Raw genomic sequence first — 25933 nt, 5'->3', positions numbered from 1 at the left:
TTTGGGGAGGAAAACCCTTTTATGAAAAGCCTGTGAATTTCAGTTTTCCCTGGCAAACCACCCGTGCTCAGTTAACACGTGTCAGCCAAACCCAACTTTGGTTGGGGTTAATCTGCTGGCCCAGGCACAACTGGCCTGAATGGTTCCCGCTGGGCCCCCACCCTGGAGAAACATAAGAGGGGCACGTCCCCACCTCCAGTGGAAAACCTGTCCCGCGGTCTCAAAGGCTCACCGGGCTCACCTGTCCCGCTAGGGTCTCACTTGGGCCATCTTGGTAGGAACTGCCAAAGTCAACTGTCACACACGACCTAGGTCTGCCTGCCCGGGCTGGAAAATCAGTACTCCGCAGGCAGACCGAGGAGGCTGTTCTCAGCTCTTGGCCCTGTAGCTCCCCGCGGCTCCAAGAAGGAGGCGTGCACCCCTTAAGCGTCTCATGATGCTGCTTAGTAATTTGTCCCTGTCTGCTGCCCCACCCCCTCTCCACCCTTTCCCCAGCGCCAGGCAGGCTGTTTGGTTCCTAGAAAGTTCCAGAGTTCCTGGTGCCTCCTCCGTCGAGGCCTTTGTGGCTCCTGCACCATATGCCTCCGACACTCCTCCTCCGCCTTCCTGCATCAGCCCCTTTGCCTGGCTATGTCACACCTCCTTCCAGAAACATCCTTACCTGGAAGACCAAGTTGTGTGCTTTTTTTTTTTCTTCTTTTCTTTCTTTTTTTTTTTTTTTAGTGGCACAGCAAGGGCTTCTCCTAGATGTGCCGTGAGATTTTAAACCCTGCCTGGGAGGGCCCCTCCTTCCTGTGCTGTCTGCTCCGCGTCTCCTGGAGCCAGCAGCCACACCTGGCAGGTGCTCAGGAAATACCTGCTGATGAATGAGTGGATGATGGAAGGAGACAAAATCCCAGGTCCAGAAGGAATAGAGAGGATAGAATTCCATCTGCAAAGGTGGCCGGGGCCCGCCTCCTTCTTGGAGCCGCGGGGAGCTACAGGGCCAAGAGCTGAGAACAGCCTCCGCGGTCTGCCTGCCTGGGCTGGAAAATCAGTTTTCCTATCTGTAAAATGGGGGCAATAATTGCCCAGCGCCCCGAAGGGCAATTCAACGAACTCCCGTAGGTAGATTGCTTAGCTTGGCCTTAACAAAGCGTGCGATCAGGAGCGGCTGCTGTCATTCTTGTAGTTCTTTTCCTCATTAGTGTTGCTACTCAGGTGCCGAGCGGCCCCTGCCTTGGAGACCGACAGGCTTTGTGCAAGGCTTCTCCTTGATGTTGAACCGTGACGTGGTGGGTATCTCCTCCCCCAGTTGCCCCTGGCTCAGCTGGCTGAGGCCTCCCCCACGCCTAGTGCCCGGGCGGGGCCGCTGCACCATCCAGCCTTAACGACAGTGTGACGTGACTCCTCCCAACCTGAGTCAACTTGACCTTCTGGGGACAGCTGCTCTCCTTCAAGGCCGGCCCAGCGCCTCCCACCAGCTTTGGAAATCTGGTTGCAGATGTCGGGAGGAATCAAGAGAACCCCACGTGGGTGATTTGCTTCTCTAAAAAGGAGCAACCTCTCCCCTGTCCTGTCCCTTCCAGAAGTCAAAGCGAAAACGGCTCTAGACACATAATCAGAGGCCTCGGCACCGTCAGCAGCTGGGAAACTCCACAGTGTCGGTTCCGTATTGGAATCTTTGGACCTCAGTTGTTCAGTTTTGAGTAACGCCAACCTCACGAGGGCTCCTGTAAAGACTGAGTAATGAGAACACGGGCTCCGAAGAACTTATAGGTTGTGTGGCTAGAGGGCACCAGGAGCAGTCTCGAGGGCCATTTTAAGGTTCCGCAAACCTCTCCGGGCAGGGAGAGGGTGTGCAGGGTGGCCCAGGCCCTCGGGAGCCTCGCCAGAATCCCAGTTGACAAGCACAAGCAGGCCAGCCTTACTGACAGATCACGTTTTGTGCCAGAAACTAATCTAGGTTAGTTAATTAAGTTAAATTAAGACCTTGTGGGGGTGCCTGGGTGGCTCAGTCGGTTAAGCGTCCGACTTCAGCTCAGGTCACGAGCTCACGGTCTGTGAGTTCGAGCCCCGCGTCGGGCTCTGGGCTGACGGCTCAGAGCCTGGAGCCTGCTTCTGATTCTGTCTCCCTTTCTCTCTGCCCCTTCCCCGTTCATGCTCTGTCTCTCTCTGTCTCAAAAATAAATAAACGTTAAAAAAAAAATTAAAAAAAAAAAGACCTTGTGTACCGGTTGGATTACAGAATCTGGAGTTGCTAACTCCAGCTTCTATTTCTGCTCTTTATTTCCTGTGTGACCTTCAGCAAATTCCCTCACCTCTCTGAGCCTTGACTTTCTCGTGTGTTCGAGAAAGGGGACGATAAGAATGACTTCCTCAGAGAGATCTGGTGGAGTTTAAGTGAGCTAATATAAACAACACAAATGAAGAGCGTTCTAATCACTCTCCATGATGCACCCGGCTTTGACCTGAGATCAAGGTCAAGGCACTGCTGACACTTATTTGAACCACTGCATAAGTCTCCTGACCCAGCTCCCTGACCCTAGTCCATAATGCACAGAGAAGCCAAAAGGAACTTGTAAACCATTTCTTGTCCCAGATTATGATTTTTTTAAGTTTACTTATTTTTGAGAGAGAGACAGAGAGAGAGAGAGAGAGAGAGCATGAGCAGAGGAGGGGCAGTGGGAGAGAGGGAGAGAGCGAATTCCAAGCAGGCTCCATGCCACCAGTGCAGAGCCTGATGTGGGGCTTGAACCCACAAACCTCGAGATCACGACTGGTGCCAAAATCAAGAGTCAGACGCCTAATCAACTGAGCCACCCAGGCGCCCCCCACATTGTGATTTCTAAGTATATTTCGCCTTAAAAGGAAGCATGACTATTGGGGAAATGAACGGCTCATTCCAGAGCTGGGGCAGAAATGTACAGAAATGAACTGTAACTTCCTGTCCTGCCTGAACGCGAGGACCCGGTAGCGGCTTGCTCTGCCAAAGATAAGATACCTGGGCCCGTAAAACGGTGATCACGGCAGTGGACTGAAATATGTCAAAGCAGTTTCAAAAATCATGCAGTCCTAATGTTCCTCAAAACAAAACCTCACAGACACCTGGGGAACTCCCAATGGTAGCACTCATGACTCTGAAATTGACTTACAAAAAAAAAGAAAAAAAAAAGGACACAATCAAGCATTTATTCTGCCTTTCCTGTACTTCGGGGTTGCCAGACGGTGGGTGAAAGTTGTACCTTCCAGAACAATGACAGCTAAGAAGGGAACCGGGATGGAGGGAAGTAGGAAGCCACATTTGCAGCCAGTAAGGAAATAATGTTGACCTGGGCTCGGATCGCCCATGGCTTGTGAACTATTCAGTGAAAGGCTGGCGAGGACTTCGCAACGGGGGTCAGGCTAATAACGTTCCCACGCTCACTGATGAGTGAGCATCACTGAAGGTGGGATAACCCAACGTTAGGTTCTTCTTCACGTGACACAATAGAAAGCCAACAGCGGGGGCGCCTGGGCGGCTCGGTCGGTTGAGCGTCCGACTTTGGCTCAGGTCATGATCTCGAGGCTCATGAGTTCGAGCCCCACGTCAGGCTCACTGCTGTCAGCCTGTCAGCACAGAACCTGCTTCAGGTCCTCTGTCTCCTTCTTTCTGCCCCTCCCTCGCTCACGCTCTCCCAAAAAATATTTAAAAAAAAAAGAAAGGAAGGAAGAAAGCAAGAAAGGGAACGGCACCACCTGTGAAGTGGTCTTGGACCAAGGATTTGGACCTGAATCGATTCAAGCCTCTACACCTAAGTACTTATGTATAAGAACAGAGAGACATGATAAATTGATGCTTGAGAGATGCGTAATCAGGATGTGGGAAGTTCTATGGGACAAACGACCTGTCTTCCTCAGTAAGTAACTGGCACTCAATAAAGGAGGGGGGTGGTTATTACAGACGAAGAGAGACCTAAGAGGACCTTTTGTGGGTCCTGATTGGAACAGGACAACTGTTCAAAGACTTCTCTGACACAGAGGGCACTGAGCGCAAACTGGGGACTAGGTTAAGGAAACACCGTTAACTGTGTTGGAAACAATCATGGCAATGGTTTTGAAAAAGTCCGCCTCTCTTTTAGAAATACCTACTAAAGTATTTATCCGGCTCTGAGATTTGCTTGAACAACTCCAACACCCTCCTCCCCCTTCCCCCGCCTCCAAACTCTAGTTAAAGGGAAGTATGCCGAAGGTACCGATGTCTGTAACTGATGCGGAATGCAGTGGGTGTTCGCTCTACTGTTATTTCAAATTTGTTGGGGGTTTGAAATTTTTTTTAATGTTTTTATTTATTTTTGAGACAGAGAGAGACAGAGCATGAGCAGGGGAGGGGCAGAGAGAGAGGGAAACACAGAATCCGAAGCAGGCTCCAGTCTCCGAGCTGTCAGCACAGCGCCCGATGCGGGTTGCTCGAACTCACAAACCGTGAGCTCATGATCTGAGCCAAAGTCAGTCGCTCGACCGACTGAGCCATCCAGGGACCCCAGCGTCCAACTCTTGGTATCAGTTCAGGTCATGATCTCGCGGTTCATGGGTTCGAGCCCCGCGTCGGGCTCTGTGCTGGTGGTGTGGAGCCTGCTTGGGATATTCTCTCTCTCTGTCCCTTGCCCGCTCCAGTGCACATGCGCTCTCTCTCTCTCTCTCTCTCTCTCAAAATAAACATTAAAAAAAAAAAAGTTAACTTTTTTCTATAGCAAAAAGTTAAAAAATATATCCCACAAAATGCAAGGCACCCTGTCTACTGATTAAAACCTGTATATTAGTACCGATAGTTAAGATTTGTATAGTACTTCCTGTGTGCCAGGCTCTGTACGAAGCGTTTTATAATCATGATCTCATTCTACTCTGTGAGATGAGTATCATGAGAAGCCTTTTGTTTTGTTTTTAAATGAAAAGGAATCTCAGGGCTCAAGAAGCTAAACTTGCCCAAAGTCACTCTGGCAGTGAGCAGCTGAACTGAATTTCACATTCTCAGTGGCTCCTTCCTTATACTCCTTTGTGATCCACATGGCCCTGGGGATCTGGCCCCGGCCCACTCTCTGGCCATTGGTCCCTGTTCAGCCCATGCTTGTGGGCCCATGTTCTGGAATGTTCTTTCCCACCACTGCTCCCTGGCATAGTTATCTCTTGCCCCTTTTTCTGTCTTTGCTTCAATGTTCCCACTCCAGACCCACCCTGACACCCACGGGTCTTATTCTCAATGACCCGTCCCTTTCCTTCGTGTCACTTACCATATGCTGAGCTGACACTATGCGTCCCTGTGAGCTGACGCTATGCTGATATGCTCACTCATGCCCCTCCGTGGAATGTAAGCTTCGTCGGCACGAGGGCTGGCTGTGGCCTGCCCCCGGCTCTGCAGTGCAGCGCCTAGCACACAGAAGGGTAAACCCACGGGATGCATCGATGCCTCCACCTAGCTCAGGTCCGTCTCAGTGTCCGGGCCATGCTTCCTGCCTCCCTGGAGTGTCCTCCTGCCCCGATGAGTCTCAAGGGTGTGGGTGTCAAGGTCAGGCATCGGGCAACCACCTGGACAGGCGGCTGAATCCCCACCGCATCCTGCACTGGACGCCAGGCTCCTGCTCGATGCCCTCATGGCTCCCTGTCCTCTCCCTCTGCATGCGCGCTGGGTGTAGTTATGTGTGAGGTCACTTTTACATGCACACCTGTCTTCCCCACTAGAAAGTAAACCCTGTGAGGGAAGGTGGGGCCTAAAACCCAGACCTGTTCGAATTTCGCAATAACTCCCGATACAGGCTCTCTGACCCCTTCCCCAGCAAGCGAGAGTTAGAAAAAAATGACTCTGGACACAGGGCTCTTTTGGAAACCGAGGGCAGATACAGCGCGAGGCGTAAGCGATCGTCCAACGAGCCAAGGAAATTGCTTAACAATAATACAGCCTAACGTTTGTCGGGCACTTACTGGACACCAGGTCTTAAGCCGTGCGCTTCAGGTTTGTCATTCCTTCACGTGTCCACGAAGGTTCTAGGAAGTATGTGCTCCCGGTTTTGCCAATGAAGAGACGAGGCACAGGGGGCATCTGTTGCCCAAGGTCCCACCATGGAGTGGCACAGCTGGACCTGAGCGTCCTGCGGGGCCTGTGCGTTTTCTTCACGCTCGCCCTACGCCCACCACCACCGCCCCCTACAGTTGAGTTAGTGCAATTGCCTGCTGGCAGATCTCCCTGTTTCAATCCGTCCAGAGCCCTGAGAGCCTGAACTCTGACCGCACACACCCCCTCGCCTTGGAACCCTATTCAAGAGTTCAAGCCCGTGACCCTGATCCATTGCAGGATCATACTTCTGGGACTCCGAAGGAAAATTGAGAAGGGCAAGAAATGAAACGGTTCCGTGCTTCTCAAGAGGTGGCTGTGGGACACCGGCCCTGAAAGACGGTTCCCCATCGCTGCCAGATCCCGGAGTCACATTTTGGAGACTGCCACCGCAGGTTAGTGTATTCACGGCTCTGAGAAGTCCCGCTGGAAAGGGTTTGGGCTCCCCACAGGCAGCCCAATGTTTCCCGAACCAGAGCCCCTCTTCCTCCATATGTGGGTTATTCCTCTCAACAGGAGGGCCCCAAACTCCCAGTTTGTTGGGAATGTGGAAAAACCAGGCCCCGGCCTTCCTCATAACGTGGAAGGAAGGTCTGCTAAGAGGAGCATTTCCAACAGCTAATTATTCAAGTTACTACTGGAGCCGGAGACCCATTTACTTCCAAATAGAAAGGAGAATGTGTACCGGGAATATCAGTCTCGCCCATGATTTGGCCTGATTTGATTTGATTTGATTTGATTTGGGAAGGTGGTGCTCCAGTGAGCCCAACAGGGGTGGCACAATCCCTAACTGAAGAGCGAGGCTGTTTCCCGGGGCCCCAGTGCAGGGAAGGGAGCTAAGGTATGCTGAGTGGCCCAGGGACATCCGGAAAGCAGCACTTGTGGCATGGGGACCATCTGGGTGAGCCAAATGGACTCTGCCATTTGTCATCTGATTGCCCTGAGCCAGTCACAGGAATTCTCCAAACCTTGGTTTCCTGGTTTGAGGAATGGAGTAAACAGGGACCCCATCCTAAGATTGTCCTTGAGCGTTAATTCAACACTTGACGTGTGCCAACCACGCAGTAACCCTGGGTTCCCTGTGGTGCCCGGCCCACATTGTCCAGCAGGAGGGGCCCCGAATAAACAAACATGGCCTATCTTCCTGGAGAATCCTCTTACTCTATGGCAGGAAGTTTACTATTATTATAACAAAGAGGTCTCTTAGAATAGAATGTGAGGGGCGCCTGGATGGCTCAGCTGGTTAAGCGTCCGACTTCGGCTCAGGTCATGATCTCACGGTCCGTGAGTTCGAACCCCACGTCGGGCTCTGGGCTGACAGCTCGGAGCCTGGAGCCTGTTTCAGATCCTGTGTCTCCCTCTCTCTCTGCCCCTCCCCCATTCTTGCTGTCTCTGTCTCAAAAATAAATAAAAACATTAAAAAAAAAAAAAAGAATAGAACGTGAAACGTGCATGAAGTTTTCAGATAAAATGCAAGATTTCTGACCATGCTTCCAGGCGCGCCGATGCATGCTTCTCTAAAGATCCTGGAGTCAAAACTCAGAGGAGACTTTAGATTAAGGTATCCCAAAGTTTACACAGGGACAAGACTTTGAGGGAGCCTCCATTTGAAAAGATTAAAATTTCTATTGCCCCCTAAAGATCAAGTATCTCATGTAATACTTTAATTTATGTCTCAGATTTAAAGGTGATATAACCGAGCCTACCCGGCACCTGAGCAGGGGCAAAAAGAACTCCTTTGCATAAAAGAAACTATTGGGACTATATCAAAATAAAAAGCCTTTGTACAGCAAACTATCAGCAAAACAAGCAAACAAAAAACTTACTGATTGGGAGAAGATATTTGTAAGTGATAGAGTATCCAAAATGCGTCAAGGACTTATACAACTCAACATGAAAAAAAAAAAACAACCCGATTTTAAAAATGAGGAGAGGACCCGAACAGAGATTTTTTTCCAAAGAAGGGTACAGATGGCCGACAGACACATGAAAAGATGCTCAACGTCACTCATCATCAGGGAAATGCGTGCGGAAACCACATCACCTCACATCTGTCAGAATGGCTAAAATTAACAACTCAGCCAACAACAGATGTCGGCGAGGATGCGGAGAAAGAGGATCTCTTTTGCACTGCAAACCGGTGGGAATGCAAACTGGTGCAGCCGCTCTGGAAAACAGCATGGAGGTTCCTCAAAAAATTAAAAACAGAACTACCCTACGACCCAGCAATTGCACTACTAAGCATTTTCCCAAGGAAAGCAAAGACACTGATTTGAAAAGATACACGCAGCTCTGTATACACTGCAGCATTATTTACAACAGCCAAGATACGGGAGCAACCTGGGTGTCCGTCAACAGACAAATGGATAAAGAAGGTGGGAATATATACACATATATGTGCACACACACAACAGAATATTACTCAGCCATAGAGAATGAAGTCTTGCCATTTGCGACGACAGGGATGGAGCTGGGGGGTATTGTGCTAAACGACGTATGTCGGACCAAGAAAGAGAAATACCGTATGATTTCACACCTAAGTAGAATCTAAAAATACGAATAAATCAAGAGCAGAATCAGGTCAATAAGTACAGAGAACAAGGGGATGGTTGCCAGAGGAAATAAAATGGCTTCCTCCAACTGAGGAGGTTGCCACGTCCGGTCACATGACCGAGGATGGGCTGAGTGTTTCCATTTAAAACCCGAGTCAGTAAAGTCGTATCTTCATCTCCCAAGACACTGTCAGAAGGCAAAAGCCATTTATAAAACAGTGTCTCTACTTTGCAGTTTTTAACTGGAAAGACTGGCTTCCCAGGAGCTCCCCCTCAGGCCTGGGCCAATGTTGACGGTTGGTCACCCAACTTCTATGGAAGCCCACTGATGTTAGAATAATCATCATCATCACTGAGAGATAATTGTGTACGAGGTGAAGGCACAAAATAGGTCTTTAGGAAACTATATGGGAAGTTGTATACCAAACTGTGCACAGTGGCTCCCAGCAGGGAGGAGGGGCAGATGGAAGGGTGGTGCAGGGAGACCTTTTTACTCTGTGCCACTTGATTTTTACTCCCTAGAGCCCTTAAAAAAAAAAAAAAAAATGACGCCTAGGGGCGCCTGGGTGGCTCAGTCAGTTAAGTCTGACATCGGCTCAGGTCATGATCTCATGGTTTGTGAGTCTGAGAGCCTGCTTTGGATTCTGTGTCTCTCTCTCTTTCTGCCCCTCCCCCATTCATACTCTGTCTCTCTTTCAAAAATAAATGTTAAAAAACTTTTTAAAAAATAACATCTTTCTAGCAATGTGCTTGACTCTTGGAGTATGCTTTTTTTTTTTTTTTTAATTTTATTTATTTTGAGAGAGTGCAGAAGTAAGGTAGGGACAAAGAGAGGGAGAGAGAGACTCCCAAGCAGGCCCCAGGCTCCGAGCTGTCGGTGCAGAGCCCAACATGGGGCTCAAACTCACAATTGTGAGATCGTGACCTGAGCTGAAGTCAGACGCTTAACCAACTGAGCCACCCAGGCGCCCCCCCACCTCGAATACACTTAAAAATATATATAATGATAATAGTTTGAGAGATTGGACATCTGTGAGAAACAGAATAGTTTTCCTTAAGGACAGGAGTCTTGAAGGCAAAAAAAACCCAAAACAACAACAACAACAAAAATCACAGAACCACCTTTTCAGTAAACCTAAGCCCAAACCTAACCCTACCGTTTCGGTTTGTGGAACGGATGGAAGAGTTCACGCAGAGATTCCCAACAACAGAACCATTTATAGAAGCAGAGAGAGGCTCTTCTCCTTGATCTGTTACATTTCCAACCCTCACATCAGGTCCCGGTAAACAGGAGTGACCGTCCCCCTCTGGAAAGCCCGCATGCACACTCCTGCAGAAGGGGCTCAGCTCGCCGCGCATGAAATCCCCATCCACGTGGGCGCTGGCTTTATGGTCAGTGACCCCACGGAGGGGTGAGCTCACTTACCCCCTGTCCCTCCGTCTTTCCCGTGTCCTCCCAATTACGCGCTCGGGGTTGCATTTTCCGGGTTCCTTGTCTGCCGTGTGCCTGACTCTAAGCCAGCTAGCTGCTCATCACCGTGACTGTAAGCGTCACTTTCAGAGGAACTGGCCTCTGCCGTTTAAAAATAATCCCTGGAGCACTTAACCTTCAAGGCACTGAAGACCAGTAACAGCGCAGGTGAAGTGGGACAAGATCTCGCACCAAACCACTCGTGTGGCCCCTGCCACTCCGGGAGGGACCCTGCCGGCCACCCTTCAATCCCAGCCCTCGCTGGGTTTCACAGTTGTTACGTATCTAAAGCCCAAGATGGGGCATCTAAAGTCCAAGTTGTCGTAAGCAATACGGACACAGTCATCCCAGCCCTCCTGAGACATGCAGGAAATTAATTGCACACGGGTTGTGGGGTGTTTGAGAAAGGGCTTCTGGAGCCAGCCTGCAGCGAAAGCTCCGATGGGTTCGCACAACTGCTGTCAAAGGACCACCAGGCTTCTTTCCCCAGATAAAGATTTGGTAAAACCTTCCGAACGAAAATGCCACTCACGCTCGGGGAGGGAAAAAAAAACCCAAACACCCCAACAGCTGGGTCAGCTGGCTCTTGCTAGGGCCCGGCAGGGAAGACAGACGGGAAACCCGGCACAGGCTGTTACGGAACGTTCCACGAGGAGGGGAGGGCTGCGGGCATGTAGGACAAAGGTCACCTCCAGGTCCAAACCAGAGCCGGTAAGGCAGAGGCCACACGGAAGGGCGTTGTGCTGACAAGACGTAAGGGGGAACAGCAGCTTGGCGGGCCTGATCTCAGTAAACCAGGAGGAGCAAGTGGAAAAACCCGCCAGAACCCGAACTTCTGCAGAACAGTTTAAATGGCAGGGGGACAGGGGCAGCCAGAGAGACTTCCTCTGCGGGCTTGTTTTCCAAGAAGGAAAAGTGGGCAAACGGTGGACTTCTTGGAACTTTTCCCACCAGACTCGTAAGCGGGAAGCCACTTTGTGCCTGTCCTCTGGAAGCCTGGGCACCATCAGCTGTAAGCCGGGCCAGCCCCACCTTCGTTTTATAGGAGCGGAGGGCGAAACAAGGCCGGTCAGGGGCTTGGCACGCTGCCTGCCCGCCTTCAGTCCTCCCTGGACCACAGCCCCTGCACCATGGGGCTTCGGGTATCGATCCCAATGACTTCACTAGAGGGTAGCTCGTGCAAAATTTTGAAGGAGGCACATTTCAGACTCCGGACACATCCTGGTTTTTTCCCGGGAGAGCCATGACTCCAGGACGTTCTGTAAACTCCATTTGGAAGTCCTCCCTGATGACATCCGATAACCGTGATCTGGGCAGAGTGTAAACAGTGGCAAGACGACGCGGCTTTGAAATCGGGCTGCCGTGGGTTCGAATCCTAGCTCCGTTACCTGTGGCTCTAGGCAAATGGCTGAGTCTATTTCTCCATCCAGGTACTTTACCACGTGGCTGGGAAAAGTGACATCAAACGACAAACACCGAGCTTCTAGCATAATGCCTTGTTCGTGACAGGCACCGAGCACCGTCTTTCTAATGAAACTCCTTACTTCCAAAGAGACTAGAAAAGTTCCTCGCTACCCCTACTCACACACACATGGGGAACTTGGTTCTGGTGCCTCAGCTGTCCTCTGACACTCTCTCTCTACGGCCACAAGTAATTTCCAGAAGCTGAATGTTTGGCTGGAAACCAATCGCTCATAAACTTTTCCCACCCAACACAATAGAAAAAATAGATTCCTTCAAATACCTCTTACAGGCAGAAAATCCTATTATCTGCCGAAAAGAAAAAAAATGAAGTGACCACGTGGCGTCAATGTTGGAGAAGTGGATAAATTACGCCAGAGATGGCTGATAGGACTAAAACAAATTCTGGTCTCTAGCTCAGAGACCCCTCCTCCGGTTTCTTCTTCCTTTGTTTGCTGTGCATGGCAAACCCCCCCGGATATGGAGGCTGTTGGCTACAAATTACCCTCCCCACTGGCATTCCGGGCTCAGACCTTTGGAGAAACAGTCTCCTCTGAGCCCGCCGGCATAAAACCAATCTGCAATCCACCAAGATCTCCGAGGGCCGCTCGGTTTTTCCGCCAGCGTTCCAGCCTGGTTCCGTAACATACAGAGAACACAAGGCATCTGGTCAAAGCAGCTGCTGGTTGGGCTGCAAACCTGACCCTTCATAAAAACGCCCGTATCTCCTTTTCACCCCAAGAACCACTTAAATCACAATTTCTGGGAGCGGGACTGGCATTTATGTTTTTGTTTCCCCAGGAGACGGGGAAATGAAATGGACCCCATGAAAGAAAGAGCTGGGTTTTTTCCCCCCTTACTTCTTTTCCCGCTTCTATTCTCGTTAGGACCTGCACCCCCACCTTATCCATGGCTTCATGTATGTCCTCCTTGCGAGGAACAGGGAGTTAATAATATCTCTGGAGTCTTCCAGCACGACAGAGAACCTCTCAGGCGGGACCGGGTGAAGCCTTCATGCACACATTCCAGACCTCTCGTGTTGGACATCGATGCCAAGACCCCCTGGCTCCAAGGAATAAGTGATTTATGAGGGACACCTGGACCCTGTCCTGGTTCTGACCGGTCCCCGGATGCCTGGAGGGACACGCGCACCAGACCACAATCCTCAGTAAAAACCCCAGGCCCCAGGCAAAAACGAGACTTCATGCTCTTCCTTCCCAAGTCTTGCCAGATGCTCCCTCGGTCTCTGCTCTCGCTTCCTGCGGGCTCACGTTTGATTTCCATCTTGCCAAGAACCCTCTTGGCTGGTCCCCAGGGACCTCTTCTGAGTCCTCAGACCCAGCCTGCCTGCGTCGCCCAGGTGAGCATCCGTGGGGAGTCTTAAGGCATACAAAGGGCTTGTTTGAAGCCTGTGGATACCACCACCCCCACCCCCGACCACAAAAGCCACTAGCTGAGAGGGACAGGAAGACACAGGAAATATACAACCGAGTAGCAAAGACTGCAAAGTATCGAACTCCTGGTCTGACCTCAGGTTGTGAGACTCAGATTCAAAGTGTCAGAAGGACTCTAAGTAGGAAGAGAGGCCACTGAAGTTCCAGACTTTTCTCAGCATGCGTCACCACCAATCAACTATGCCAGGACCCTCCGAAGTAGCCCAGAGCCTCCTACCTGTTCTCCCCTGTACATCTCGAAGGTTTGACAAAGATGAAAAGTCTGCTCTTCTGCCAAACACTGAACTGTTTGCTTCCCCAAGGCCGAAACTCTACTTTTTTATACTAGGTGCAAACTGAAGCAGAAAGCAAATTTTAAGAGGGACAGAATGTCCCTGAATGGGAGCATATTAACAACATGTCTAAAAAAGCAAAAACAAAACAAAAAAAAACCCATTCTCTGACTTTGCCCTGCTGGACTCTGTTCAGATAGTGACTTTCACATAATTAGTTTACAACTCGGGGTTCCCAGGTCATTTTGCACTGCGGACTTCCCGGTTTCCAAAAGCCCTCGGCAAATACTCTTCCCCTTGCCTGAGAAGGGAGACAGAACCATTCTGGCCAGGTTCTCACCTGCTCCCACAGTGAGCCACACAGAACTGACCGGTGGCAGGATGCCACAGATGGGCACTGTCACTGCAGACATCTGAGTGGGAGTTCCTAGGACAGGTGTCTTCGACCTGTTTCCCTATGGCAGTCAAACGAAGAGCGGTCTTTACATGTTAAATGCTCAAGGGGGGGAAAAAAAATCAAGATTTCGTGACACGTGCAAATCATATTCAGCTCCAATCTCAGTGTCTGGGAAGTTTTATTGGAAGACAGCCACACCTGCTCATTTACGTTTACCACATGGCTGCTTTGTCTGCAAAAGAGAGTTGAGTGGTTCTCGCGGACGGAACCAGGGCAGACCCTAGAATACTGACTACCTGACCCTTTATATAGAAAAAGTATGCTGACCCCTGACCTAAATGGCCAAGATTGCCTTTTATCCATTTCTGCAAACCTAGTGCCGTGATCATAGCAAATCCCAAAACGTGAAAGAAAACGACCACTCCAGAAACCAGTGATCAAATCTGCATTTCCTTTGGGGGAGGGGCGGTCATAAACCACTGAACCCACAGCTCTGTGTTCTGTTTAAAGTATCACTAGGGGCGCCTGGGTGGCTCAGTGGGTTAAGCGGCCGACTTCAGCTCAGGTCACGATCTTGCACTCCGTGAGTTCGAGCCCCACGTCGGCCTCTGGGCTGATGGCTCAGAGCCTGGAGCCTGCTTCCAGTTCTGTGTCTCCCTCTCTCTCTGCCCCTCCCCCGTTCATGCTCTGTCTCTCTGTTTCAAAAATAAATAAAACGTTAAAAAAAATTAAAAAAAAATAAAGTATCACTAGATGTCTAAGGCTCACTATTAAACAAGAAAAAGCAAACGAGTTCACCTTTTGAATGATTTACAGTAACCCAGAGTTCACCGCCTCTCCCCTATGGACAGCATTGGGTCGGGAGCCAAGCATCAAAGCCTAACTGATGTAGAAATATCACCTCTTCATTCCTCACTTGGATAAGGGAGCCGCGCCCCCCGCCCCAAGTCACCAGAGGGCAAACTGAGAATGCATCTTTGTTCTAGATCTTCCTTCTGTTGAAAGCCTGCTTGCCCATGGCAGTGTGGGATCACATACCCTCCTTCTGAAACGTTTAGAAAACGAAGGCCTAGATGGGAAGCAATGTTCTCCGAGCAAAAGGTTTCCAAATCTCTGCGCAGAGAGGAGGTGGGGCCGTTAGCACTGGATGCGTTCTCGCCCACTTAAATACTAGCACGTGTTAACCAGGCCCTTCCGTATACTTCTGGCTTCCTTCTTCATCGGACACCAGGGGAGTCCAGGCTTTGAACGTGAGGATCCACCCTCCACCCCGACTCCCAGCCAAGTGCTGGCAGGTCAGTGGGCCATCAGGGCTTCTTCCCAGTGCCCTAGCCTCACACCTCCAGTCCAGAGTCCCAGGGAAGAGTCTGCAAACACTAACGGGATGGGGGCGGGGGAGCTCCCCTTGCGCTGTCCCAAGGCTTGGCAGGACTCGCAGCCACGATCCCCGGAGAAACGCTTTTCCGGCCCCATTCGGCCTCTTTAGGGTCTCCGCAGTTCCTGACCGCCTACGTACGGCCCCGGCCCCATCTCCATCTCCCGGCTGGGGTGAAGCCCAGCGGATGGTGACCCTCCCGGAACCCGCCCAGGGCTTACCCGGCCTGGAGAGGTGGGCGGCTCCATCCGAGGGGCGGGGCGGAAGGGTGGGAGGGGGCAGCACTTCCTGCCCACAAAGGTTGCTGCAGGGATCCCACCCGCCAAATCCCTGCCCGGCCCGAGGGAGCTGACAGAAAGGGCACTGGGCACGGAGTGAAACTTCAACTATCTTTTTATTGCCAAGCTCACTCGGAGTTAACGCCCCCTTTCCCCCAACTAACACAGGAACAGCATCTCTAACAGGATGTAGGACGGAGGTACAGACCTAATAAAAGACGGTCTCCCCGACAAAGGGTTAAAAAATATATACATCTGCAGAAGTATTTTTAAAACAGCAAAATTCACCAGTGTTGAAAAAAAAAATCCCCATGTGATTTCAGTCCATAAAAAAACAGCAACTGGCACTCTGTGCTTCCTGAAATCCCCCAACTCGAGATACTCCAGAGAAGAAAAGCATTTCCTCTTTAAAAAAGAAAAAAAATAAAAAATAAAAAAAAAACCAAAATAACTCCCCTTTCTCTTTCTTCCAGTTCAACTTCCACTGTTTATTCCTAGGAACACCCATAGAGTAACTAGAAAACAAGCCCCAGTTCACTTCCCTCTCCCTATCTGTTGAAGGCTCACTCAGAGATCAGTCCTCAAGAACTTTCAGCCCCAAATTTCTGGGCACTTGCAAAATGTCCTGCTTCCTGCAAGGAGGAGCCTCGGGGGGGCTCTCAGAAGGATGCGGGGAGCAGTGTACTTGGCCAAGAACGGGAAGCCAAGCTGGGCAAAGGAGGGCCTTGCTAAATAAACACACCCAACACTTTACAACCTAAAGTCCAACTAAAGTAACAGCTGGCTGTACCACAAGGTGCTTCTGTCTCCTGTCCCCTTTTACCATAAAGGTGACACAGAGAGCGGTGGTCTGGAGTATTTGACCGCCTCTCTCTCCCAAATACCGTGAAGGTATATTTTAGTCCAAAGGCGTGTTGCAAAGACAGACATAAGGTCCCAGAGTAGAGCCTTTGCTGCCACTCTTGGCGAGTAACTTCACTAGCAGCTTCTAAAAGACGGCCCAGGGACAGCCTCCCCAGTTTAGGGTCACAGATCCTTCCAGTTGATGGGCTCCTTGCCAGACTTCTGCAGCAACTCATTGGTTTTAGAGAAGTGTCTACATCCAAAGAACCCTCTGTACACCGACAACGGGGAGGGGTGAGCAGTCTGCAGCACATGGTGACGTTTCTGAAAGAGAACGAGAGAATCAAAGTCGGCACGTCTGGGACCGGAGGCACCGCCTACGCAGCGGTCAAGTGCCCGTATCCTAGGATCTAGCGATCCCACTGCTAAGAGTACGTTTGCCAACGGAACCCACCGGGTATAGACCCACGTGGAGATGCAGGCATGAGGTTCCAGGGCTTAGGTCAGGAAGACCTCACATCATAAACCCAGGGTTAGGCAACTGGCTGCAAACATTTCCCTGAACTTCTTACAAGGGGACACCACGAGGATATCAGAAGAACAAGGTTGAGCTACGTGGGCTGATGTGGAAAGACCTAAATATCGCAAGTAGAAGAAAAAAGGGATAATCACACAAAAAGGTTTTTTTGGGAAAATATCTAAGACACTAATTATAGTTCCTTTAGGGAAAAGAAATAGTGGAAGGCATTTATCTACTTTCTGTTTTACACTTTCCTGTATTACCTGAACTGTCAACAAAAACAGAACACTTTGATTTTTTAAATGTCAACTCTAGTGAATGGAGCAGGAAGACCAGGGACGTTTGTTTTCTTGCTTCTTTTCTGTATGTAAATAAAAACCTCGGGGCACCTGGGGCGCTCAGTGGGTTGAGCATCCAACTTTGGCTCAGGTCATGATCTCATGGTTCCTGAGTTCAATCCCCGGCATCAGGCTTTCGGCTGTCAGCACCGAGCCTGCTTCAGATCCTCTGCCCCTCCTCTCTCTGCCCCTCCCCCATCCACGCTCTGGCAAAAATAAAAATATTAAAAATAAATAAATGCTACTTCACAAGTGTTTTCACAACATCCCTGCCTTCAAACACCTCCATCCGGGAGGGGCCATAATTAAAGCCAGGCAGCGCAGCGTGGTTAAGAACCGGAGCCTGAAGGGGCACCTGGCTGGCTCTGTCAGAAGAGCACGCGACCCCCGGTGTCAGGGTCGGGGGTTCAAGCCCCACATTGGGGATAAATATTACTTATATAAACACAAAACAAAAAAACACGGAGCCGGGAGCCAGATGGCCTGGGTTCAAGTTCTGACTGCCGTGTTGTGTGGCCCCACAGAAGTCAAGGAGTCCAGCCCGCACTCAGTCTTCATCTGTAAACGGGGAAGAAGAGTGCCCGACTTATGCAGATGCCTCGCAGGGACAAAGAAGGCCCGTGGGTCTTGATGCAGCCTGACAGGTAACGCAGGTTAAGTGCTTACTAGCCTGGCCCTGAAAATGTGAGCCATGCTGGGCTCTGAAGGAAGTCTCTGGACCGAGGAGGCACGATATTCAAAGGCAGGCAGGGAAGCGGGACACAGGGAAGAGGTGGGAGGTGGGGGGGGTGGGGAGAGTGTGGGAACTGTGGCTGAGAGGCAGCCTGGGGCGTGCTCGTGCTCAAGACCCCACCCAAGGCAAGGCCTTCCATGGGGGGGGGGGGCGGGGGGGGGGGGACTCCATGGGACACTCCGGCAAGATCAGGTGAGGGCCTGGGCCAGGCACAGACAGTTAGGTGGGGAGGCATCTGAGAGCAGGGGAAAGGCTGAAGGCCTGACACCTGCGGGATGGGACTTCTGTTTGGACAAGTGCCCGGCGGTACCCTCCACCCTTGGGGAGTACTCGGGAGCAGGTTCAGCGAGGCCGGCTAAGGAAAGGAGAGTGTTAACTCGGGAAGCTCCGAATGTGACGTGCTTCGAGGCAGCCGGGACAGACACACCCGGGGCTCAGGAAAGCCACTGGGCTGGACCCGCAACTTGCTTCTAATGACCAAGCTTTTACAAGCGCCTCCCGTCCAACCGGACCATTGTCGATAATAAAGATTCAAACATGAAGAGCCACGCGGTCCTTCAGTCTCCCCAAGGCAGAGATGGAGACGGCTGGCACGGACACTTCCTACTTGCCTAGAGAATCAGATCTCAGCAGTTAGTTCACTCGTGCCAGATTTTATTATGCGCTGCCTCACAACACCTGAAAACGTCTGGTTCCTTGACACAGACCCTCTGTAGAGAGAGAAGCGCCTTCGCGTGACTCCTACGCGGTTGCCGTTCACGTAAAGGCGCGGGGAGTAGACCCCAGAAACAGAAAGCCTTTGGTGGCACCGTCAACGGTGAGCGGGAGGAGGACTGGCATCAGGGGAGGCAAGGGGACAGGATTTAAGGCCGGGAGGGAAAGGAGATTCAAGGATGGCGTCTGGCTTTTAATCTCAGCACCAGGTACGCTGCTCCTTCTGGAAACAGAGGGAGAAGAGCAGAGAAGGAGCACGTGGGGGGAAGCCGAGGGCGGGCGGCTCGGTGGTCGAGGGGTCCTTGGCCTTACTGGCCACTTACTGCATCGCTTGCACCAGACGGTGCCCGCATCATTCTACGTATGTGGCAGGTCCACGCCCGCGTTACTAACGCTATTGAATCAGAAGTTGGCCCGGTGCTTTCCTCTCACACAATTCATCATTCTTGTAATTTGTCTGAATTTTGCTTAATTTTCAAAGGCAAACCTGACCCTAACTCTTACGTCTTTAGGGAGAATAAGCTTCATCTTAGGACATGGGTTTTCCAAGACCACACAACGGAAAATTCCCAAGATTTTCTCAACTGGCTTAAAGTGTTTAAAAGACAAAACACAACAACCATACCCTATCGATGGCACTGCCTTTCTTCTGAGCGTAAGAGCCCCAGAGCAGAAAGACGAGGCCGCTGGAGTTGTGATTTAGCCAGGACACGACCGCATCCGTAAACTCCTCCCATCCTCTCTCCTTATGCGAATTAGCCTGATGTGCCCGGACGGTGAGGACTGCGTTGAGTAAGAGAACACCTACAGACACACAGCAAAGAAACGGGTGAAAAGACAAACGAGCCAGCCCAGACATCTGACAACAGGGGCTGTGCCCGTGGAACCGTTCCCGTGTCGGGGTCCAGCACAGCTGTCTGAAACCGGCTCCCAAAGAAAGCAATGCAACATGACTGCTGGGCACCTCCGGGCAAGACCAGAGAGCATTTTATTTTCACCTTTGCAACTTCAACATCTTCTAAGTTTGTAACAGTGAACGTGCCTTACATCAGTCATCAGGGTTGTTTCAAACATCTGTCTATCCCAAGTGGGGCGCCTGGGTGGCTCAGTTGGTTGAGCCTCCAACTTCGGCTCAGGTCATGATCTCAAGACTTGTGAGTTCAAGCCCCACGTCAGGCTCTGTGCTAACAGCTCAGAGCCTGGAGCCTGCTTCAGAGTCTGTGTCTCTCTGCCCTCTCCTGCTTATGCTAGGTCTCGCTCTCAAAAATAAATAGACATTAAAAAATTAAAAGATAATAAGAGAAAGAAAAAAGAATCAGATGGTAAATATTCTTTCCTTATCTGGTTATAGTTTATTTGTTAGAAAGGGAGGAAGGAAGAAAGTCCAGCCGGCTGTCTGCTTGGTTCAGTTGGTTAAGTGTTCTATTTTGGCTCAGATTATGACCTCACGATTCACAAGTTGGAGCCCTGCATCAAGGTTTTTGTGGCCAGCACAGAGCCTGCTTCGGATCCTCTGCTCCCAGCTTGTGCTCTCATTCTCTCTCAAAAATAAACGTTTAGGCAAGAAAGAAAGAAAAGAAAGAAAGGAAGGAAAGAACCAATGAAAGGAAGAAAGGAAAAAGGAAGAAAAGAAAAAGAAAGGAAAAAGAAAGGAAAGAAAGGAAGAAAGAAAAAGTCCTGTAAATGGTATTCAACAGAGAAAAAACACAACCCGAGTGCTGAAATGAGAAAGGTAAGGTCACCTCCCAAGTGGTCAAAGTTAGCAAATATAAAACATTAATTACAAAGGGCACCTGGCTGGCTCAGTCGGTGGAGCGTGCAACTTTGATCTTGGGGTTGTGAGTTCAAGCCCCTAGTTGGGTGTAGAGATTACTTAAAAATAAATAACAAGACAGAACAAACTTTTCGCTTTCAAATTACAGTTAAAACACGAAAGAAAACACTGGCTGGAGGATAAAGAGGAGACACATATTTTGACTTGTATAAATGCAGTCAGTCTGTGAGAATGTTCCAGTGCTGTGTTTTTTTTTTCTTTTTAAATTTTTTTTTAACGTTTATTTATTTTTGAGACAGAGAGAGACAAAGCATGAACGGGGGAGGGTCAGAGAGAGGGAGACACAGAATCTGAAACAGGCTCCAGGCTCTGAGCTGTCAGCACAGAGCCCGACGCGGGGCTCGAACTCACGGACCGCGAGATCATGACCTGAGCCGAAGTCGGCCGCTTAACCGACTGAGCCACCCAGGCGCCCCCTGTGTTCTTTTATAAACATAAGCAAGCAGTGCAGGACAAGGGAAGACTGTGCTGAAATCCATCCAGAACACATCTAGCAGCCAGGTAGGTGGCTTACCTTGTTTGGCCCACCCGGACAAATCTCCGTGACCAGGATGAACAAAACCATCTATGTCTGTAGACAGCTCTTTATAAATGTTTTCCAAACTGAAAGTAAGCCAGGAGAAAAACAAAAAACAGATCTCGAGCACAATTCTGAAAATCCAGGATCCTCCAACATACATGTGGATTCCAGCCTGCACCCCAGCCCGTGGAGGGGGAAGGCCGAACGGACCTGGCGGATTCGTGAGGAAGCATCACACTCCTCCGACCGGTAACCTTGCCAAAGACCTTTCCTCTGGTTTAGGCTTGAATTTAAGGAATAGCACTTTGGATGATTTAAGTAAATCAGCCCAGGAGTTACAACCTCCCTCCCAATTAATGCTTCCAGTTTTAGATCTTTGTGTATTTGTTATGTTCTTACATTTTATACGTCAAATTCTCCAAAGCAGTGGTTTTTAATCGGGTCATTTTTTGCACCCCAGGGGACTTCGGGCACTGTCCAAAGACACCCATCACTGCCATTTTACCAGCACCTCTAGTTCTGCGGGGGGGGGGGGGGGGGGGGGGGCAGCGGGTAGAAGCCACTACTAAACACCCTTCAGTGCACGAACAAAATCTCTCCCGCAAAAAGACCCAACCCCTGATGTCGACAGTACCAAGATGGAGAAATCCTACTCCAATGGCTATTAGAAGTCTCCCAAGGGCACTTATGATCCACAAAGCACACACCTGAAAGTAATCACACGTGGGCCCGAGCCATCTGTGAAGCAATCGTACCTGGGTGGAGGTGGAATGGGTCTTTGAACACTGAAGCAGAGACCGTGGGCTTGATTGGGTCCGTGATATGGATCCTGTCCCAGGATGACAACCTTCACCTGTGAACACCAGGTGGCAAGAGAGTAAATACTGTCGCATAGGCAGTTTACACGAACACCTGCCTGCCTGATAACCTGTACAAAGGACCGTGATGAGGAGACAGGTGGCTCTCCAACCCAACTAAGAAGCCCCAGAAGGGAGAGGGTGACCCGGCACCATTACTTTCCATTATCAAATTAGCCTTCACTCAGTCACCCTGCTGCACGGCCCCACTCCTTCTCTGACGCAAGTGTGCGAAAACAGGTTCAGGTCTCTCTCATCCCCTTCGTTTTTCAAATTTCAAAAAATGTGCTCTTGGCACAAGTACAACCATCCAGAAACACACAGAGTGGTTTGGGGCCTCCTGCTCTTCCTTATCCCCTCCTGAGTCAACGCTGTAAAGTGACCTATACAATTGGGGTTATTGTAGCCATCACCCTACATTTTTGTTCCTCATATCGTGCCTTTTACGCGTCCTCCAATCCCCAAAGCACTCAGCCACTAATAAGTAGTTGGCTTGTTTCCTAAGTTTTTTCTGTCACGAGAAAAACACTTCAGCAAACACCCTAATATGTGTATCCTTATACACTGTTTCTCTACATATGGAACAGATTCAGAAGAGCGGAGGCGCTGGTCCCAGGACAGGTGTATTTTACAAATTGCTTTTCAACGAGGAGAAGCAATTCAAATTCCCTACCAGCAACACAGGAAGAGGCCTGTTCCCCCATATCCTGAGGGATGGAACAGAAGAAGGTCAAAGGTGCTGGAGCAGGTGGCAACATGCAATTTCAAGGAATGAGGTCACTGTCACAGGCAGTATTAAAATACAGCTAGTCCGTTCGATCCGGTGCCGGCCCACCTCCTCATTCTCATGTTTCTGGCCCTGCTGTTCCTTCCCAGAAGCTTCTCTCGTGCCTAACATACACCACATCCTTCACAACCCAACCTTCAGACATCAGGAAGTCTCTGTGGACCCCCCTGCTCCTCCCATTGGTGCGCACTCCGTCCTCAGCATGTTCTCCCTCGTGAAGCAGCCGGTCCCAGCAGGGAAGCCTTCGGTTCCGGTCCTGGATAAGGGATGACCCTGAAGGAGTCACTAAACCTCCCCGTCTGTCAAGACAACTCACTGAGCCACCTGATCCACAGAACTGTCACGTTCTCCTTTTCCTGTTGACAGTGGTCACTGGTATTCAAAACAGGACCCACTGTTCAAACAAGGCACCAACTCGTACTAAATTAAACAGGACTTGGTTTCTTTAACTTCAGAAAACCGGGAGCTCTATTCAAAGCTCTTGCTCTAAAGTGAAAAACTGTCAAGTCTGCTAAATATTAGGTGTGACAGCCTTATCTAAATGGGTTATTCACCTAATTTCATTTCTATGAGATTTAACACAGACAGGATTTACCAAATCACACATTCCTACCCTTGGCTTACAAGACGGGGAAGGGAACAGGATAAGAACAAAATATAAAATCTCAAGCCCCGAGCTGGGTGTAGAGAGCACTCCAGCATGAAGAGACACTAAATGTACTGAAGAGGAAGCCCAGATCACAAAGGTAGTGGGTAACAGGCTTCCAGGAGGTGCCATAGATGGATCTCATCGAGTTTTTCAAAAGACAGAAGAGAGAGGGGCGCCTGGGTGGCGCAGTCGGTTAAGCGTCCGACTTCAGCCAGGTCACGATCTCGCGGTCCAGGAGTTCGAGCCCCGCGTCGGGCTCTGGGCTGATGGCTCCGAGCCTGGAGCCTGTTTCCGATTCTGTGTCTCCCCCTCTCTCTGCCCCTCCCCCGTTCATGCTCTGTCTCTCTCTGTCCCAAAAAAAATAAATAAACGTTGGGGAAAAAAAAAAATTAAAAAAAAAAAAGACAGAAGAGAGGATTCTTGTCACACTGTCCAACTCTGAAGCAAGAGGGTTGGGAGTGGAGGACAGGCCGGGCAGTAGGCCACGGCTATTTTCATGTTCAGCTTCTGTCGTTCATACAGTATGAAGCCATAAACAAGCTTCTGAGCAGGAGACTGAAGTGACCAGACCAAGCCAGTCAGTAGATGTTGCACGGAATGAACCAGAGCAAAGGGGTCTGTTAAAAGGGCAGCAGAATTGCTGAGGCCGGAAGAGCTTGAAAGCATCACCTATGAAAGACAGTGTGGTCAGACAAAGAGAGTACTGACCTGCAGGTCAAGGTGGATGGACAATAACCAACTGAAAAAGACCTAACCGCTTCCTGCCTCAGTTTCCTCACCGCCACCACAATAAGATGTGAGGCTGGCATGGAGCTGCTTTCAGGATTAAATAAAATCCAAAAAATTAGAGCACATAGACCCAAAGTCTATGTATAATTTTTTCTTTTTTGCTGCCTTGGTGGCACATGCTAAAAGTTAGAAAGTTAACAGGCTACAAAACAGCCAGCCCAAAACTCACCATTTCAGCATTTATCACTCAATGATGGACAGTGCCTTAATCCAGGGCCATTCACAAATGACTACTGGATTCTCACCCTCCCCCCCCTTTTACTAAAACTCACCGACAACTTGTACTTACATGTTTTATGTCACACATTTGCGTCCAGGTGAAGACTTGGTGTGGGGGTGGATACACGGTGTAATGTTTTCTTTCTTCTGCAACAAATCCCATGAGCTGAGGTAAAGGCAAATTAGATTTAAAATCAGATTCTCACCGGAAAGCATGAGAATTCATTAAGAAAACTTCCAATGTAAGCTAACAGAAGCACCACCTAGCTCCCAGCCGTGTTTTATATCCAAATTCTTTCGAAAAACAGCAAGGAACAACTGTACTTGCGGGTCACCGAGGATGTCCCACTCCAAAGTCAGTACCCTTCCCCTCTGTTTCGACTGGGTCAGAATTGATGGGCCTGGCTGCTTTGACTTCCTCTTGGTGCCAACCCCTCCCCTCTTTTTGTAAAGGTCGAGCCGGGTGTCAACGCAGTCAGGGGTTTGCAATTTTACCACGCAGCTCTTCCCTCGAGAGCAGACCAACTGAATGGTTAACAAAGACCCCGGATCATCTTGCAGTAAACTCTTAAGGCGTGCAAATGCAAAACACCATGGGTGTATTTTACTCTTGTAGCTCACAAGGACGTAAAAGGAGGGAATACAGAAGCCTACGGAAGCAATATCCTACAAACGCGGACTCGGCAAGTTGTACTAGCAACACAAAAGGGCCCCGCAGCCTCCAGGCTTACCTTTATGAAATATGGTTTCCCGAACTCGGCGCTGAGGTGCTTCTTCCAACTCTCACCGAAACCCACGGGCACGTTGCGCGCGGCGAGTCTGAGCAGGGCGGCGGCCTTGTTCCTCTGGATGCGGACCAACTGTTCGGGGCTCAGCGGCGAGGTGGGGGGCGTGCCGGGGTCCTCCTGTCCGGCCCGGGCCTTCTTGGCGGGGCTGGCCTGCAAGCGATCCCCGCGCAGGCTGGTCACGAGCCGCAGCGGGCCGTGCCCGGGCGCCCGCAGCTGCCGCCCCCATCCCCAGGGCCCATGGCGCAGCACGCCCATCCGCGAGGACGCAGCCGCCAGGGGGCAAGTCGCAGCAAAAACGGAGTGAGGGAGCCCAGCCGGGAAGGCAGGCCGCTGCCCCCAGTTTTGGGTTGCGTACCAAACTGCGGCTGGCAGAGAGGCAGGAAGCAAGGCCCGCGACACCTCCGGAGGGGTACCAGGGCAGGGAGGCCGGGACCCAGGAGCCACGCCCCCTCGGACTCGCCACCCGCGTCCCCACGTGGTCTTTTCGCGGCAAAACCCCTTCGGGCTCCCGCCCCGTGTCCTCTCCGATTGGACGGCGGGCCGAGCGGGGCGGCCCCCTCGCGTCTGATTGGCGCCGTGGGCCCCGCGATCCATCCCCATTGGCTGGCCCCTCAGAATGGCCGCCGATAGAAAACTGCATGGGCTGTTTTGAACACGTGCAGGCGGCTTTGAACACTAGGACCCAAGTTAACGGGTCAGCGGTGCATCCCTGTTACCCCTCGGTCGGGCGGGACCCCGGTCCCTCCTCCCGGTGCCCGGTCCCCGCCGCGCCTCACCGCCGCATCCCTGCTCTCCTCAGCTACCGCCGCCACGCCGGTCCCTGGGTCGGCCGGCTCGGGGCTGCGGGTACGTCGTTTCCCGGCGGGGTTCGGGGAGAAGAAGGAGTAGAGGGTCTTCTGGCCAATCATCCCGGAGCCGGGGAGAGTGAACGCGCGCCGCCCGGGAACCCGCGGTATGCGCCGGCTGCAGCGGTCCGAAATTGGCGCCAAACGGCCCGCGCATGCTCCGATCGGGG

The 25933-nt window shown here is 50.9% G+C and overlaps 2 protein-coding genes across 2 annotated transcripts in view; both read right to left on the bottom strand.

Moving 5' to 3' along the window:
• Positions 1-10065, bottom strand: part of ACACB (acetyl-CoA carboxylase beta) — a 122081-nt gene extending 112016 nt beyond the window's left edge. The window contains exon 1 of the mRNA XM_053206199.1: positions 10046-10065. The gene's annotated coding sequence lies outside the window, so the exon portion shown is untranslated. The remainder of the gene's footprint in view (positions 1-10045) is intronic.
• Positions 10066-15424: 5359 nt separating this feature from the next.
• On the bottom strand, positions 15425-25902 carry UNG (uracil DNA glycosylase). The gene is made up of 7 exons (XM_027044036.2): positions 25695-25902; positions 24862-25068; positions 24201-24296; positions 21585-21682; positions 20824-20912; positions 19101-19279; positions 15425-16494 (listed from the first exon to the last, which is right to left on the bottom strand). Exons 1-7 carry the CDS (start codon positions 25824-25826, stop codon positions 16354-16356), a joined length of 942 nt encoding a protein of 313 aa, XP_026899837.1. The 5' UTR covers positions 25827-25902; the 3' UTR covers positions 15425-16353.
• Positions 25903-25933: the final 31 nt, after the last annotated feature.

The sequence above is a fragment of the Acinonyx jubatus genome, chromosome D3 (assembly GCF_027475565.1).
Source record: "Acinonyx jubatus isolate Ajub_Pintada_27869175 chromosome D3, VMU_Ajub_asm_v1.0, whole genome shotgun sequence".
NCBI lineage: Eukaryota > Metazoa > Chordata > Mammalia > Carnivora > Felidae > Acinonyx > Acinonyx jubatus.
Note: the sequence above shows the minus strand (reverse complement) of the source record. Positions and strands in the feature narration are given on the sequence as shown.